The 18,923-nt window shown below is 42.9% G+C and overlaps 2 protein-coding genes across 2 annotated transcripts; one reads left to right on the top strand and one right to left on the bottom strand.

The window, feature by feature from the left end:
• Positions 1–1,250: 1,250 nt before the first annotated feature.
• Positions 1,251–5,244, top strand: LOC133791053 (ubiquitin-conjugating enzyme E2 7). The gene is made up of 6 exons (XM_062228939.1): positions 1,251–1,468; positions 1,609–1,711; positions 2,570–2,667; positions 2,748–2,848; positions 4,527–4,604; positions 4,881–5,244. The coding sequence occupies exons 1-6, from the start codon at positions 1,426–1,428 to the stop codon at positions 4,956–4,958; spliced, it is 501 nt and encodes a 166-aa protein (XP_062084923.1). The 5' UTR covers positions 1,251–1,425; the 3' UTR covers positions 4,959–5,244.
• A 346-nt stretch (positions 5,245–5,590) lies between these two features.
• On the bottom strand, positions 5,591–6,423 carry LOC133791054 (uncharacterized). The gene is made up of 3 exons (XM_062228941.1): positions 6,294–6,423; positions 6,047–6,212; positions 5,591–5,882 (listed from the first exon to the last, which is right to left on the bottom strand). Exons 1-3 carry the CDS (start codon positions 6,416–6,418, stop codon positions 5,745–5,747), a joined length of 429 nt encoding a protein of 142 aa, XP_062084925.1. The 5' UTR covers positions 6,419–6,423; the 3' UTR covers positions 5,591–5,744.
• Positions 6,424–18,923: the final 12,500 nt, after the last annotated feature.

Below are 18,923 nucleotides of genomic sequence, written 5' to 3'. Positions count from 1 at the left end.
ATAACTTTTTCTATTCTTATTTTATTTCTATTATTAATTTCTTTTTAAATATTATTATAATTTATATATATATGTCATGTACTCATGCAAATATATATTTATACGATGTATTTAGATGTCCTATATATAGAAATTATTGATATAAATATTTATATATATTATAGAACTATAATTCATTATATTATATATACTTTAAAAAAATAAGAGTGAACCTGTTTTTATTAAAATTATAAACAAACTACGCAAACGTGCAATTGCATGTTGCTTCTAGCTAGTGTATCTCTTCTATATAAAAAGTGTGTAGATAACGAAAATTATTGGTTTTAACGGTTTTTTATTTTTTTCCGTTAACTTTAACAAAATATTATTATATTTAACAGAATATTCTTATATTTAACGGTAGATTGTAAACATGACTTAAACTTAAATAAAATTGAATAAATAAATAATTAAACAAATTAAAATAAGATATTTTTGAGATATTTGACAATGATAATTATTTAAAAATAATCAAACCAAATATTTAATAACTTAAATAAAATTTAATTAAATTTAAACTTAATATTATATTAAACATATAATATATAATATTTTGTTATCACTGCCAAATTAAAAAACTAGAACAAACATAAACTTAAATAAAAATAAATAAATAAATGAATTAAAATAAGATATTTTATGATAATTTAAATAATTAAATCATATTTATTTAAAAATAATAAAGACATACACATCAATTTTTTTATTTTATAAATTTGTGTGATAGTTTGTTTTTTATCAAGAGATTAGAACTCTTTTTCTTCATCAAATTCACCAAATAACATTGTGAAATATATTATAAACTAAAAATAATTTATGCATGTATAATATATATAGAACTATAATTTATTCTATTATATATATATTTTTTTTAAAATAAAATTTTTATTAAAATTATAGACAATATTTACAATTTTAAAACTATACAAACTTACATTATACATATAATATAAAAACTTAATATATGAATGTACTTGCCTGCCACCTAACCTTACTTATTACTATAATTAATTAACAATATACAGTCTTCCTACCGTAATTAGCAACAGATCCTATCTGACTGGTCAGGCTCCAACAGTGGACACTAATCAAGAAAGTCTTTTCAACATTTCCATCAAAGTTAAACTTCCTACGTGTCAACACGCAATTGGTCTCAAAAACCGGTTCTAAAATTTATATTGACACCGTATCATAGCTACAACTTGTGCCGGACTCGTATCCCACACACACTAATGAGTGAGTCCACGTTCCGAACCTTCTTTCTGTCTATAAATACACTTAAGTGTCGGCTTTGGAGAACTCTTTCTCTCTCCTCCCCCTTGCAATAGCCGAGAGCTCCGAGCTCCCTCTTTCTCTCTCCACAACTTTACCATTTCTCTCTCTATCATGGCCTCCCAGGCGAGCCTCCTCCTTCTGAAACAGCTCAAAGGTATTTGAATATTTTCTTTTTCAAATTTCTTGACTCATTGATTCGGATAGGGTTACTGGATTTCGAATCGTCTTGAGATGTGATCTTAATTGATGTTGATTTTTATTCCTTGGAGGTTAATCTGTGTTTTTGGTTTGCAGATCTTTGCAAGAATCCAGTGGATGGGTTCTCGGCCGGTCTGGTAGACGAGACGAATATATTTGAATGGAGCGTTACAATTATTGGACCTCCCGATACGCTTTAGTACGTTTATTTTTCGATTTTTGCCAGCTCAAAAATTCTTGCTTTTTTCTTGATCAATTTTTGGGGTTTTTTGGTTCTATATTGTGCCTGCGATTGTTTGGATCCTGGGGTGAAATTTGTAACTCCCTTTTGAGGTTAGTTGTATTTTTTAGAAATGGATTGTGTTGTCTGATAATTTCAATAAATGAAAAGTCTTTCAGTTTTGGGGATGTTTTGCTAGATTAAAGGTGTAAGAAAAGTGATGATCGCTCGGTCTGGAGTTTTGAACAACCAATTTTCAAGCTGATTATTGGTTTTGGTTATGTTTATGTAACTGATGTTAATGATTTATCGGAAACTAGCTTTTGGGGTTAAAGACGGTTGGAAAGATTGCAGTTTTCATTTTGGAATAAATGCGGTATATGAGAGCATCACGAATTTCTTTCGTTAACTCTCGTGTGATCCTAGAAGATGATGATATTCTCAAATTTGGAATTTGTTAAACGGCTTTCCAAATTCAGGTCATCGATGGCAAGTTACTCGTTTTCTTAGGCGGGTGCTCAGTGATTTACTTTCATATCGCTCACTACCTTTCTTGTTATGTGGATTCATTTTTTCCTTCTAGTAATTTGACCTGTTGATTTTTATTCTGTTTTATTTACTGTTTTTGGGGAGTCGGGTGGATTTAAGCTTTGGCTTCTTTCTTTATTGCTGTTTTATTGGGTTAGTTTTGAGTATATAAGTCTGGACTATATGTTCTCTTAAGTTTTGATGCCAATGATGTTTATCTAGAAAATACCCCTGCTTAAAATTATCATATCATACAAAGCAATGGATGACATGACGTCATACTGATTGTTATATAACATCTTATTGCAGTGATGGAGGATTTTTCAATGCAATCATGAATTTTCCCTCGAACTACCCAAACAGTCCTCCATCAGTGAAGTTTACTTCAGAGATTTGGCATCCTAATGGTTAGTTATGCTCCCTAGTTTCCATCTGTTTGATATTCTTCTCATGGTATTGAGAGTGCTTTTTTTCTTTTCTTTTCCAGTTTATCCTGATGGACGTGTTTGCATATCAATTCTCCATCCTCCTGGTGACGATCCAAACGGATATGAGCTTGCAAGTGAGCGCTGGACGCCTGTTCATACGGTATGTCATGTCTTAAAAATGATATCTGTATCTCCATCTTAATTATAGATAATTGTGTCATGTCTAAATTATTATAGATTTGTTATGAATGAGGGTATGAAGATTCTCATTCATTATAAGAGACCCTAACTTCATGATTGGACACTAGATGAAAGAGAAGCTCCAATTAGCTTTGCGAGAGGAAGTTTTGGCCCTTTTGAGTTAAGGAGTTTCTTGCTAATCATTTGACAAATGAATAAACAGTAGATAGTAATGATCTGATATGAGAGATAATATCATGAGTTATGACACATTGAAGATGTCACCCGCAAGGGTAGGGAGACCAGATGTGAAGAGTCCAATCATGGAAGCATAATGGGTGCTGATTTCGCTGCTTTCACATCTTTTGACCACCAATTGTTGTCACCTAAATAGAATATTTGCAGCTATCGTGATGCTTATTCATAGAGAAGAGCCTTTTATTAAGGAGAGGGCAGGGGAGGGTGGGATAGGGGTGTTCCTTCCAGGTGATGTGTGGAATTTATTCTTGTTCATTGTTTTTAAAAGAGAAGAATCTGCATTAAATATTTTCCTAGTTTCCTTTTTGCAATGATAAAGAACATGGAGTTTGGTAATATGGTATTGTGACTATTTGTTTCCAGTGCGAATGTAACGGATCCTTTATCTTTTTCATTGGTTTAGTTCTAGAGTTTGGCTTTTAGGACCTTGTTGATTTTTTAGTTTTCCAGTCCAGTTTCTTAAGGATTCTTCGTTACCATTAAAAGGGTAGTTGTATTTCATTTGTCTTACAATTTTAAAGGATAATCTCAGACAAGTAGAAACATAAGGTAATCCTTACTTCGTCGTAACTCATTAGCATTATACCGTTAATTGAGTTTTGTTATGGTATTGTTAGATGATCTTGTTGTGGAAGTTATAACAGTGAAGTCGTGGGGTCTTAGCTGTCTGAATTGGAGTGCTGATCCAGAATATGGATGTCTTGCAAAGAATTTAATGACATGTCTTTACTTTAAAAGAAAATAGAAGTATAGAACTACAAATTGCAGAATTTCTCTTGCCTTTGGACCATTCCCATATGAGAGGTTCATATTATGTCAATGCCATCTATGAAAAAACCTTAATGCGCATAAGTTAACTTTGCCTACTTTGAAGATGAAGCACAATAATTTGACTATGGGACTCGTAAGTTTTTCAGAGTTGCAAATCATTATATGCTCATCACATAGCTTCGACGTCTTTCAAGCCTCATATCCACCCCCAAGGAAAGAATCAAAGGGGTCTTTGAAGCTTTCATGATGAAATTTTCTATTGGGAGGCTTGGCTCTGTGGTGTCATGCTATCGTTGAAAAATTTAGGTTTCTTCTCTTCCTTTCTGCAATAGTCAAAGTCTTCCTATAAAGGATTAACGATTGATTACGAGTTCTATATTTCTCGTCTGTGACTTAACAGCCTTAAATATTTTAAAGATGTCCTCATGAAGTCAAGGTGGTTAATGAAGAGTCCTGGGGTTCCGTTAATTTATTTGTTGAATGGTTTCTCTTTCTAATGCTATAGCTTAATGTGAAACAAATTCACTAAAACTCTTGCTTGCCTCACAGAGGTCAGAAGCTCTAACTACCTATTGATGATCGTTTTACATTTTTATATCATTGCCAATGTGTAAATTTTGTCCCCGCAGGTTGAAAGCATAGTTTTAAGTATAATATCAATGCTTTCCAGCCCCAACGACGAATCTCCTGCCAATGTTGAAGCAGCTGTAAGTCTATTCATGTGTTCCCTTTTAATGCTTCTGCTATGTGATTTCTCTACTCGTATTCTTAATTACTATTGGACAAGCTGAGCAAATAGTTTAAAACTCTTCAAGGTCTATCAGTGTTCAATTGTTTTTGAGGATTTGGGATTTACTTACATATTCTTGTTTCAAAGTTTTCAATTTTAGTTGAAACGCACTATACATAATCTTTTCTTATGCTGCTTTTAAAAACAAAGTGGAACAGTTCTAAGATCCTTGTTGGCCTTTGGTGTGTTGCAGAAGGAATGGAGAGATAGGAGAGAGGAGTTCAAGAAAAAGGTCAGCCGATGTGTGAGAAAGTCTCAAGAAATGTTGTGATTCACCATTCAAGGCGTTTTCTACTCGCGTGGGGGCTAAAAGCTTGTATTAATTAATTGTGTTGGTAACTACTGCCTTGCCAGAAAATGGGGTTGGTCCTTGTAGCATGCCATTGAAATTCTGGCATCAATCTCCTCTTTTACTTTTTCTTCACCTATTTTGTTTTTTATTTTTATATTTGTTTTTCTTTTTTCTCTTTAAGTCACAGTATTTGCTATGACTGGAGACATCTTTGTATTCAAAGCGTTTTAATTAGTGCTTGGCAACGAAGTGTTCTTGTCATAAATCCAGTCTCTGTTTTTGATCACTTTTCGTTTATGTCAGAATTTTGAACGTTCTTTTTTTTTTAATATCAATTGCAATTTTGGGAACAACCGGCCGTGACCGGCAAAGTGGGGTTTTGCGTTTCACATTTTAAGTCCAAATTCATTTGATCTAAAAACCTATTTGTGTACACTTCATTGTCCGCAGTCATTTGATTCTTAGCTAAAATTACTAACCAATGGGCTAAATTGTCATCACTCCTATTCTCTTTAATGTGTAGGTCAATTGGCCTTACCATGTAATTTATTATAGTATTCCCTAGTGAAAAATGTCAAGTTAAGCACTGTATTTAAAGGGTTCGCCAGTCATTAAAGAAAGAGACACTCGACCTTTATTCATGAACGACGTATAGACAGAAACACAAGGTACAATTTTAAGTAGGGCCAGAAACAGCCTCGGAGAAGACATTATTGTGACTAAAAGCATAACACAGTACACATAAAGAAGGGCTTTTGAAATAAATCAGTCATGCTTGGGTGACTGAACGTAACTTCCCATTCGGACAACAATCCCATTAATATCTCTTACGTACCCAACTTTCTGGCCCCATTCCTTTTCTTCTGGCTCGCTTACAAGAACTGCACCGTTTTCTATTGCTTTCTGCATTTATTCATTAATATTAGTTATTTTTTGTTTTCTTAAGAAAATTGCACTTAAGCCCCATGTTGGGATTACTAATTATAAATAAGTAATAAATGAAATGAGTTTATTATAATAAGAGCCCGAACCCCAATTAGTGCGCATGCAGATAAATATACATATACCTTATAAGCAGCATCGACGTCGGAGAAGGCAAAGCAAACCTCGACAGGTTGTCTCTCACCGCAAGACTCGGCTGTGGTCTCAACCAATCCTGTCACCTCATCTGTTTCATGTTGATGTAGCGGTGTAAAGGCTATGGTGCTCTGCCCAGTCTCTAGTTCTCCCCACCTAATAAGTAGTTATTTAAAAATTAACCCATTATTAATAATTAGATTAATATGTATATATTTTTATAAATATAAATAATACCTATGAGATTTGTCCAAGCGACGAACGCTAAAACCGAAAGCTTTTTCGTAGAACGTTATAGATCTCGCTACGTCCCTTACATAGATAACTATATAAGCCAGCACTGGTGTAAGATTCGACGCCATTCTTAACGTTAGTTACTTGTGAAGATGGTGTTACATATATCAAATGTACAAAGCCTTTTCTTTCTTTATATACGGAAAAATAGGCATTTGTATGACCTTTACACATGACAATATTAAGCTACCTACACGTGGAGTTCTTGCATGTGGTGCTGCGGTCACTGCGTGGCACCGATCGTGACGAGGGATGACCTTTTCTCTTTTGTGGTTTTGTCAGGCCAATGTCTTCATCTCAATGGTTTATTGAGGAGGACTCTTCATTGTTTAAGTTTGATCAGATTTTCTTCTATTGTTTTACTTGAAGATTAGAGTTTGAAAGCTAAAGACATGAATGTATGAAAACGGGGCATATGACTTCAGTGTATGCAACATAAATTGTATGCATAATACATTGATATTTTAGTTTACGGCTTTTGAAGTTTTCTCATTAAAGAAATTGACATTTTCAATACATTTGGGACGATTATTCTAGTTATGACTTGGTCATAAATTAATTTATTACCATGAATCATTTAGTTATAAATAGAAATAATGCTTATGATTTTTCGGTGAACATTTTTCTATTTTATTACAATATTTAGGATTCTAGCTTATCTTATTTACGATTTTGCCTCTGATAACAATTTTTTTAATAATTGCTATGCATATACTGTTATAATATTAAGAAATTTATTTTTGAAATTGTTGCCACAAGCAAACAACATTGGTTTTTTCCTTTAGACAGTGAATTAAGTTTTTTTTAATAGGAAAAAGCCAAGTAAATATCATTGATAAGAGGTCGGTTAAAATTTGGGTCCAATAGAGTTAAGTAAATTTGGCCACCACACAATGTTGTTAGTAGCTAGTAAATAATTTCTAGATAATGTATGAGCTACCCCATTAACAATTCTAGACAATTGTTGGGCTCAAAATATTCGCGCCAAAGGTTTCTCCATTTTAAGTAAATTGAAACGGAGCATTTTAGCCCCTGCAGAGGCACCAGAATCAGAGGCGGACCTCGCCTCTGTCCTTTGCATACTTAAAAGATCCGAAAGCATTTCAGAGGGAAGTTCAGCTCCTCCTCCAACCAATCAGGGAACAGACTTAATCGACTAACCCCCTAATGTTTCTTACTCTATAACTACCATGTTCTCATTTTGATAAGGGGAATAGAATCTGACTTAAGCATCAGAGTGTCTTTTTTGCAGGTACACCCAGATGGTTCGACGATCATCGGAGTCATCTACATTGACGAAGAAGGACCGAAGAACCAGAGTTTGACGGCAAGTACCTCTCGATTTAGAAAGACAAAATTGTTGCATCAAAAATTTGGCGCCGTCTGTGGGAACCTCTCCCACAAAATCTTTGAATCAAGAAACTTCCAAACGATCAAGATTCACTCGAACACGAAAACCATGCCGCCAAAAAACAATGGAGCACCAAGTACAGTCGCCCCGATCGCCCCTGCGACGGATGTCAGCGATCAAATCGACAAGATGTGTCGACTGTTGGAAGCTAGTCAACAATGATCTGATGAGGTCATCAGGGCACTGACCGCAGCTCAGGCCAAACTAGAGGCTGAGATCGCCGAGTTGCGAAGAACAAATGAAGCCACGCGTAAAGCCCAAGACAAAGAAAGTCCCAATCTTGATGGATCAGGAGCTCAGGTCATCCAGATCGACTCACTCGAAAGGAATGCTCATTACATCAGAGAAGGATCCCAGGGTCCTGTGCCATTGTCTCCAACACGTCAACATCAAAGGACTGGCGAGCGATGGGCGGATCGGTGTGAAACACATACACGAATTGACGCAGAACCCATAAGAACAACCCAACTTGACGCTGAGAACGGGCCCCAACAGACCCAGGTATGGGCCCCACAAGGTGTAACAGCCGAAGAGGGTACCCCCTCTACCAGGTTCTTGGAGAGCTGGAAGGAAGAGATGCTATGAGAGGTAATGCAGAAGTTCTCCGATGGAAGATCTGCGTACGCCTCTAACTACGTAGATTTGGCTTCGAGAACTGCCGACAGATCACCTTTTGTGGAGTGGATACAGAACGAGCCCAAGCCAAGAGATTTCGTGATTCCCCCCTACCCACATCAATGGGAAGGGAGACCCGCTCAATCACTTATTCCAGTTCCAACAGAAGATGGCCTTGGAAGTCAATAATGAAGCCATACAGTGCAAAGTCTTCTCCACAACCTTTTCTGGACCAGCTCTGCTGTGGTTCAGACAACTAAAACCTGGCTCTGTCAGCAGCTTTGGGGACCTTCGCAGAGCTTTTCTTCAGCAATACAATGACAACCGCGAAGCTCCAAGAACGATGGTAGACCTCTACCGAATTGAACAAGGAGAAAATGAGCACCCAAAGTCATACCTGCAACGTTTCATTGACCTTGTACACCAGATCCACGATGTAGAGCCAGCAACCGTAGCCAACCTCTTCATCAAAATTCCGCAAGTGAGGTCCCTCTTACACGAGAATCTCACTATGACCCCACCGTACGACATGGCCAAAATCCAGGCCCGAGCAGAGGGCGTCTTTAGGGTCTTGGAATTTCGAGAACGTGCGCAGAAGAAGTCCGCTCTCATTTCAACACCGCCAGCAAACAACCCTCCCCCTCCATCTACAAGGGACGAGAAAAGAAAAAGGTAGGAGTCCGACCATACGAAAGGGGGAAAAAGGCCAAGAACAAACCAAGACCCACCACGGTACTCCTCTTTCGAGTACACTGTCCCCCAGGAGGTCATCTACGAAGAAAACAAAGACAGACCCATATGGCAGGAACCATACAAAATCACCACTCCCCCAGAAAGAAGAGATAAGAATAGGTTTTACATCTTCCACAAGGACCATGGCCACACGATTTCTGAATGCCACAACCTCCACAACCAGATCTAGGCCCTCATGATAAACGGGCGATTGACCCAGTACATTAAAGGACCAAATAGGCCCGACATCCCATGACCCAATACTGCACTTTCCCCAACACCACCAACGGCGACGGCCTCCACAAATGTGGCTTCTACAAGCTCGCAAGAACCTCTCAAACAAGTCCCCATGATACGCGGGACCGTGGAACTAACCACGGAACAAGAGCAGAAGACCAAAAACCATAAGAGAATGGAGGAAAGAAGATCATTAGGCCACGTCGTTAATTTTGTCACCTCAAAAGACAGATGCTACCCAGCCTCTGCAATAACTTTTACAGAAGATGACCTACGGGCAGTACACCTACCCCATGAAGACCCTTTGGTCATCACGCTACAGGTTGACCATTGCCAATTGGGCAGAGTTTTAGTTGACAAAGACAGCGGCGTTGATGTTCTCTTCTGGGAAGCCTAGAAGATGGGTCTCGAAGAAAGTCAGATCAGACCCTCTGTTACACCGATCCTGGGATTCAATAGTCAAAGAGTGTACTCGAAGGGCGCTATCAGGCTAAACGTAGTCGCTGCAGAATGCACTTTGCCAGTAGACTTCCTCGTAGTGGACTCCGTCACAAGCTGCAACGCTATCATAGGGAGAAACTGGATCCACAGAATGCAAGACGTGGTCTCCACTTTGCATCAAGTTATGCGATGTCAATCACCCGACGGGGCGCTACACCATCGACATAAAAGGATTCCAGAGGCAGGCAAAGAAATTGATAACTCTACAAAATAGAGTTATTTTACCACTTCTTATGTGCTAATTGTTGCTAAATTCTTGAGTTTTTAATTGATTTATTAAGTTTTTAAGTAATTTTGAATTTAGTAGTCTTATCATGATTTTATATAATTTTGTGTGTTTTTATAAGTATTTTGTTGTAAAATGTTGTAGTTAATTATTTGAATTATTATTGTTAAGTTAGTGGTAAAAAAAAATGGTGTATTATTGAACTTAAATGTGAAATATAAATTAATTTATAATTAATATTTTCAAAGAATTAAATTGATTTATTTTATAGTTGAAAATATTTTATTATGATTTATTGTGTATTTATTTTGTAGGGAAATTTATGACACTTTTGCTCTTGAAAAGAAAGAAAAATAAAGAAAATGTGGCATTTTTAAAGTAAAGAAAGAAAGAAAAAATGGCATTCTTGAAATGCCATAACCAAGGCCCACGACCAAACAAGGCCCAATGCCAATCAGCTTCATCATTCCACTTCCCACGCCTGGCTTTCTCAACACCAACACTGAAGCATCACTCATCAATCAGCTACTCCAACGCCACCTGTCCAGCTTTCTTCCTTGCTTCAGCATCACCCCAACGTGACTTGACCATTTCCTGCCCAGCCGAAACCATCACAAGCCAGCGCCAGCACACTCCAGCACCATGGGCCTGCTCTCCACACAGCTGCCCAGCCATGTTCAGCAATCCACCCAGGCCCGCCTGGCCAGTTCCCAGTCCAGGCCCATTCGGCCCAGCACTCCTTCAGCACCAAACAGCCACCAAAAAGACCAAAAAGTCACATTTTTCTTCCCAATATTTTTTTTCCTTTCACTCAAATATCAATTCACTCTTCCCTATTTTTCTTACCTAAATAAACATTCCTAATTCATTTTTTTTACCCTAGCTTTTCACTAATATTTTACCCAACCAAACATTTCATCTTTCCAATACTCCTACTCTTACTCTATTTATCCTACCACTTCCCAACACAATTAAATTAATCAATTTATTTATTTTAATTTGATTAATTTAATCTCCATATTTTGCCTATCAATAGAATCTTGTAAGACCATTTGGGGGAGCTCTTCTTCTTCATCTTTTCAACCTCTCCTACACTTCATATTTTTCTCTCTTCTTTTCACTATTTTCTCTCTACCATTTTCATCTTTTGAAGAGCATGTCTGTTGACGCGGTTCTTCGGCAACAGATAATTAAGAGAAGAAGAGAAAGAGATTAGTACTTTAAAGTAGAACCGTCGCAGATATGAAATCTTTGTGGAAAGAACTAGGTGACCCTAAACACGTTTTTAAGTGGTTCGAAGGTTAAAATCCTTCTACTCCACTAGTCAATATTATTGATCTTTTCTGGGTAATTGGTTTACAAAGTATATAGTTCTTACAAGACTATTTTTCCAACCCCTATCAACTCCCAGGGTCTCCATATTTATAGGAGAAGGCACCTGGAAGTTGGTAGGGAGGTCATCTCGTGACCTTACCATTTGTCATATCAAGTCTGTGATATTCATGATTAATTCCTAAACCTGACACACAAGTGTGGTCTAATCAGTATGGAAGGAGATAATGGGCCGCACGGCCCAACTCATCCGTGGGTGTCTGAATACGCACGTTCCTGCTGCGTGTCCGAGAAGTCAGGGGGATATCGGACACGTGATGGCAGGATTATGCACGTTTATCTTGCGTGTTGACTTCCCATAGGGTCAGAGCTTCCTGAGAAGCTCGCTACCGGAGCAATCCATAACCCGAGCTGATCCGTCAGTGGTCGCCGGATGTTGTTCCCAGCTCCTGGTGCAACAGGAGCGAGCTGGAAACAGGACCCCCTCGAGCTAGAAAGGGCCCGTCCTGAAAATAGAGCCTCTGGCCTGTGGGAGCCTCGGACTAAATTATGTTTAGTCCGAGGCTCGTCCTGCTAAACAGCCCGTGGGAAAACCAGGGCGTACATCTGCCCCCCAAGCTCCTGCTCGTGGTCTATGACGTCAGATATGGGAGACCACAGTAGGGGCTTTTAGACTTCTCCCACAACCCTTCGCATTCCATGCTTTTCGCATGCGTCTGATACGTGGAACGCCGTGGGTGGCGACGGTACACTCTACGAGAACCGCATTAAATGGCCTAGCCTACTGTCCAGCCGTCGTTTCACATTTCGAGTGGAGGGTCTCCCAAGGGCCTTTTACACGTGATCCTTCCCGTGTATAAAAAGGGGTGGTCATCCCACGCACGGGCCACCTTACCATTCAAAACCTCTCAACTTTCCTTGTTTTCTCTGACCTTCTGAAGAACAAAACCCTCACTTCCATTGCTCTCATCTTCTTCGTTCACGAAGCTTAAGCGCACGAGTTCCTTCAAAACTTTGGAGACCACTGTGCCAACGAAGCTCCTACCAGCGCAGCAACCTCACTCACCATCTAACCATATACTGTAAGTCTCCTGTCCTTGTTTATTTTTGAAAGCATGCCACTGTAGCTTAGGCAAATTTTTTTACTGTAGCCACATGCAGAGGTTTTCTGGGTCGCGCGGATATGGAGGGTGACAGCCCTTCTTAGATTAGGGCACACTTGCCATGGGACATCGTCTTAGAATATGGGTTCCATGGTTCTCTCTTAGGAACAATTTCTGGGTAGGATCCTTAGAAATTTTGGGTGCAAAAACCGGGTAGCTTGGGGAATACGCCTTAAAAGCGGTTTTGCCATGCCTTGCTTGTTGAAACTTTCCCCCCAAGGCAATTTTTTACTCTGAGTCCTCTGACACACGAATTCCGAGTAATCTGGGATCTGTTGAGGGCATAGGCACGTGTTCCTTGGAATGCGTGGCACCACTCTCCACGGGATGGGCTTACCCCAGCTCGTGTACAGAATACTTGCTTCACTCTCCTGCTTGGGTCGCCTTTTCTAAAGTGTTTTCTTTTGTTCGATAGGCGACCAGATGGCTCCAAAGAGAAATCTGCCACAGAAGAATGTGGGAAGTTCGTCCTCCCAGTAGGATAAAGGAAAGGTGGTGGTGACCAGCTCGCCAATTCCTCACTTTGGGCCAGCGGTGGAGAAGCAAGCCGAGGTGGCCCCTGACGCGTTTTTCGAGGCGGAGAGAATCGTCTCGAAGATAACCAGCCAGGCAAAGATCACCAAAATCTTCCTCAACCACAACATTCCTCTGGGGAAGACCTCCGTGATCGCCCGACCTGCGGCGGATGGGGAGCGGAGCTGCACGCCGCTCGACAAGTCGTTCGCGGCCTGGAGCGGGGAACACTTCAAGGCAGGGGCCTTCCTCCCCCTGGATCAGTATTTTGCTGATTTTCTGAACTATGTGGGGTTGGCCCCATTTCAGCTCCCCCCTAACTCATACCGTCTGTTGGCGGGATTGAGGTATTTGTTCCAAAAGCATGAGTGGGAGGTCCCCACTCCTGCTGATATTCTATATTTCTTTTGCCTCAAAGCCAGCCCGGACCAGCGGGGGCGAGGCGACGGGTTCTATTACTTAACCCGCTTCCCTAACACAGCAGCAGTGATCGAGCTGCCGAGCCATCCAAACGACTTCAAAGACCAGTTTTTTATGTCAACTGGGTTCCGAAACTGCGATCATCACTATTTCAACCGCCCTCGTAAGTGATCCTTGATTTAGCTCGCCTTTTAACGGTTATCTTATTTTAGCTCGTCCCTTATTCCACTTCTGATTTCAACCAACCTTGCAGCCATCTACTCGAGGACCGAAAAGTCTGTGACCCTCGGGGGTCAATACGATACACTGGCGAACTTGCCCCCCAGTGAGAAAGACTACCGCGTGCTCGTGACGGACGAGACGATGGTATTCTGCAAGCTGATTTTCCCAAATCAGACTTTGAATTTGAAAAGGCCCTGGGGGCCTCCCCCAGCTCGCGACAACAGACCGATCGTCGCGGAGGAGGTCGCAGACGACGAAGACGAGGAAGAAGGTGAGGAAGTTCCTCTGGTGAGGAACAGGAAGAGGACCTTGGAGGTCGCCCAGGGGATGAGCGAGGAGAGGGCCCAATCCGGAGCAGCCGCGAGTCCTTCCGGTCAAGGTAACTCTTACTTATTTAAGAACGTAGATAGGGCCACTGCAGACCCCCGGCTGGTTAGGTTCAACCCTAGGCAGCTCGTCCATCGTCACCCAAGGAATCCGGACCTGGACACGCTCCTGCTCCACTGCGTTGACCAGCTCGTGCTGGACAACCAAGAGAGTCGGCCTAAGGGTACCGTAGTAGTAGATAATACCCTAGCCTTTAGGTCGGCCATTTTTGAGGAGTACGGGACCAATTTACGCACGTGGCCTGCGCTCCAGAGGGGCATCTATGCTCCGGGGATTAGGCAGTACGTAGAAGAGTCCAGCCCCGATTCAGAACCGGACCTAGAACCTTCGCTAGTTCGCGAGATAATCGTGCTAGGCTCTTCCAGCTCGGGGGGTAGGGTTCCCTTAGTATTTGCTTTCTTATTGCCTTTGGACCTTTTGTCTTTATTTCTGCATGATTGCTAATAACCATGTTTTTTGTTCTTGGCAGAAGAGATGTCTCAGCCCGGGAATAGTCTGCGGGGCGTTGTGTTCGGTGGGAATCCCCCAGCAGGGCCGAGGTTAAAGAGGCTTCGCGAGTCCAAGAGCTCGGCCGGGGCCTCCACCAAATCCCCGGCTAAGGAGAAGGAGAAAGCCCCGCCATCCCAGGTCGCGGGGGCGAACCTCCCTGTCGCCAGGACAGGACTCATGCACCCGCCACCCCAACGATCTCCATTGGCCGCCCAGGACGGGGTAATAGAGGTCGGAAATCTGACCGCGGCAGCCCCGGACGTGCGTATCCTGGTCGACCCCCGGGCTCTGGAGAAGATGCCCGAAGCATTCCGGGGTACGGTGTATGAGTCCGCTAGCTACGCCGTCAGCCACTATTACAATATCAGGGAGAAGGAGCTCCGGGCCATCGAAACAACGAGCCCGGTCCGAGTTATAGAGTCTGCTATGGACATGACTTTAACGGTAAAGTGCCCCCTTCTTTTAAGGCTTTAACACTCACACGCCGCCTTTTCCTTCCAGTTTGCTAATTTATCATTCTTTTCTTGCAGGGCATGGCTGCCGCCTATAGAGGCATCGTTAGGACCAAGGCCCAGCTCGAGGGTTTGGAAGCTGATCGCCAGACCGCCCTCCAGGAGTCTCAGGAGGCGAGAGACGCTCTGGCGGCCTCTAGAGCCGAGCTAGAGAAGATCCACTCGGAGAACCAAGAGCTTAAACACTCCCTGGCCGCATCCGAGCTAGAGAAGCTTCGCTCCGAGAACCTAGAGCTTAAAAACTCCTTGGCCGCATCGCGGACAGATCTTGAGGCGGCGAAGGCCGAAGTCCAGGCCTCCCAGGCCGCCCTGAAAGACGAGCGGGTCGTGTCGGAGCAGTCCTTACAGGACCTGTTCTATCACTGCTGGTCCCACAATCCGGACGCGGACTTTTCCTTCATGCCGCCGGACCTCTGGGCATTCTTGTTGCCGCAGCTTCAAGCCCGCCTGAATAAGGAGGCTCCTCCATCGGAGACTGGAGAGGCCTCTGCCGCGGCGGAGCAGGGCGAGACCGCGACCTCCAAAGGGCCAGCTGATGGGGCTTAGGACGCTTCTCGTTTACGTATTTTGAACACTCTTTTCTATTGTAATTCTCTTTTTTATGTGAGGCGTTTCCGCCTCGAGACAATTTGCCCAACCAGTTTTACATATATATTTTTATGCATTTGGTCACAATTTATCTCTTTATTTTTATGAACTTAGTTCGAGTTAACTTTATCCGTATCCCGGGCTCTTTAAAGAAGAACCACGGTCAACAAATTTTAGCTAACTTCTAAGTTTTATGACCTGGTTAAGACCAGGAACTTATTTTGAAAAAACTCAGATCGCGTCAACTTTTATCCGTATCCCGGGCTCTTTAAAGAAGAACCACGGTCAACAAATTTTAGCTAACTTCTAAGTTTTATGACCTGGTTAAGACCAGGATAGGACTTAGTTTGTGATAACTCTTATCCGTAGATAAAAATTAACACCTAAGTCGTTAAGGAGACCTGGATATATCCAGGTACCATATGCCCCCCAAGTAACTGGGAAAGGGTCTTTCGTTGTTACTTTAAAATTACACTTGCAAATAACGAGGAACATTTGATTTTTATTTATACATGGAAGGTGACCTTCTAGGCCTTACAAATGTTCATTGATAATATTTCTTTAGGTGGATAGCATTCCAAGTCCGCGGGACCGCCCCTCCACCAAGTCGAGCTAACTTATAAGTTCCCTCTTTGATGACTTCGATGACCTGGTATGGTCCTTCCCAGCTTGGTCCCAAAACCCCATCTTTGGGATCTTTCCCGGCCAGGAAAACTCTCCTCAAGACCAAATCGCCAACGCTAAAGGCACGTCTTTTGACCTTAGTGTTGAAGTAGCGAGTGATTTTCTGTTGATAATGGGCGAGCTGGAGTTGTGAATCCTCTCGCCTTTCATCCATTAAGTCTAAGGAGTGGCATAGGAGCTCGTGGTTCTTGTCTTGGTCGTAGGACCGGATCCTGTGCGACAGGACCTTCACCTCCACGGGGAGGACTGCTTCACTTCCAAAGGTTAGGGAGAAAGGAGTGTGACCCGTGGGAGTCCGATGTGAGGTCCTATAGGCCCACAGAACTTGGGGGAGCTGTTCTGGCCAGATCCCCTTTGCCTCATCTAGCCTCTTCTTGAGGCTTGCCTTCAGAGTTTTATTGACAGCCTCGACCTGGCCGTTCGCCTGGGGATAGGCCACGGACGAGAAGCTTTTCACAATTCCGTGCCTTTCGCAAAATTCGGTGAACAGGTCGCTGTCAAATTGAGTGCCATTGTCGGAGACGATCTTTTTGGGTAGGCCAAATCGACATATGATGCTTTTAACCACGAAATCTAGCACCTTTTTCGATGTTATTGTCGCCAACGGCTCTGCTTCGGCCCACTTGGTGAAGTAGTCAATGGCTACCACGGCGTAACGGACCCCGCCCTTTCCGGTGGGCAGGGCGCCTATTAGATCTATCCCCCAAATGGCGAAGGGCCAGGGAGACGAAATCATTTTTAGCTCGGTCGGAGGAGCTCGTGCAACCGCAGCGAACCGCTGACACTTGTCGCACTTTTTTACATATGAGATCGAGTCTTTGGACAGAGTCGGCCAGTAATAACCCTGCCGGAGGATCTTCAAGGCCAGGCTTTGCCCCCCAGTGTGATCTCCGCAGAATCCGTCATGAACTTCTTGCAGGATGGCCTTCGCTTCACTTGGAAGAACGCACTGGAGGAGGGGTAAGGAATGCCCACGTCGGTACAACACCCCCTCGACTAGCGTATACCTCGGAGCTTGATAAAGGACTCGTCGTGCGTCGTTGCGCCCTTCGGGTAACTTGCCCTCGACGAGGTACTCAACAATGGGAGTCATCCAGGTCAGCCTGATGTCAATCATCCCAATATCTGCTCGATCTCCGTCTATGCTGGGTTTCTCCAAGAACTCAACTGGCACCAACCCCAGGGTTTCTGTCTCTCCCGAGGTGGCGAGCTTGGCGAGAGCATCTGCATTGGCGTTCTGCTCCCGAGGTATCTGTTCGATCGACCCTTGCCCAAACGTAGACAGTTCGGATTTTACCTTAGCCAAATAGGAGGCCATCTTGGGACCCCGCGCCTGATACTCGCCTAGGACCTGATTCACCACGAGCTGGGAGTCGCTAAAGCATTGGACAGAGCTTGCCTTTAGCTCGCTGGCTATCCTAAGTCCAGCTAACAAGGCCTCGTACTCTGCCTCGTTGTTAGATGCCTTGAACCCGAACCTCAGCGCCGAGTGGAATCTATGCCCCTCTGGGGATATCAAAATGATTCCGGCCCCGGAGCCGTTCTCGTTAGATGAGCCATCAACGAAGATCTTCCACGATGAACCTGAGGAGGTGAGCTGATGCGAGTCTTCCGATGGGATCTCATGGAATCCCGCGCATTCTGCCATGAAGTCGGCCAAGGCTTGACTTTTTATGGTAGTTCGGGGAGTATAGAAAATCTCGAACTGACTGAGTTCGACCGCCCACTTTAGCAAGCATCCCGAGGCTTCAGGCTTTTGCAAAACCTGCCTTAGAGGCTGATCGGTCATGACGTGTACATAGTGGGACTGGAAGTATGGCCTGAGTTTTCGCGAGGCCGTGATTAGGCAGAACGCCAGTTTTTCCATCAACGGGTACCTTGACTCAGCACCGAGGAGTCTCTTGCTGATGTAATAGACCGGTTTCTGAGCCTGGTCCTCTTCTCGCACCAAAACGGCACTAGCTGCGTCCTCAGTGACGGCCATGTAGAGGAAAAGAGGTTCTCCTACCTTGGGCTTTGACAGCACAGGTGGCTCAGCCAGGTGCGTTTTTAGGTCGAGGAATGCGCCTTCGCATTCTACTGTCCATTCGAACTTCTTGTTTCCGCGGAGCAGGTTGTAGAAGGGCAGGCACTTGTCGGTCGATTTGGAAATGAACCGGTTCAGTGCTGCCACCCTTCCTGTGAGGCCTTGGACATCTTTCCGCGACCTGGGGGATGGAAGCTCGAGCAGTGACCTGATCTTGTCGGGGTTTGCCTCGATTCCTCGGGTATTGACTATGAAACCCAAGAATTTCCCCGATGCGACACTGAAAGTGCACTTCTGAGGATTGAGCCTCATGCCATATTCTCGCAGTATGTTAAAGCATTCTTCCAGATCGGTGACGTGGTTGCTGGCAATCTTTGACTTGACAAGCATATCATCGACGTACACTTCCATGTTTTTCCCGATCTGATTCGCGAACATTCTATTTACCAGCCTTTGGTAGGTAGCCCCGGCATTCTTAAGACCGAACGGCATGACCTTATAGCAATAGACATTAG

Source organism: Humulus lupulus, chromosome 7 (genome assembly GCF_963169125.1).
Source record: "Humulus lupulus chromosome 7, drHumLupu1.1, whole genome shotgun sequence".
Lineage (NCBI taxonomy): Eukaryota > Viridiplantae > Streptophyta > Magnoliopsida > Rosales > Cannabaceae > Humulus > Humulus lupulus.
The sequence above is the reverse complement of the archived record's forward strand: the minus strand, read 5'-3'. Positions and strand labels throughout refer to the sequence as shown.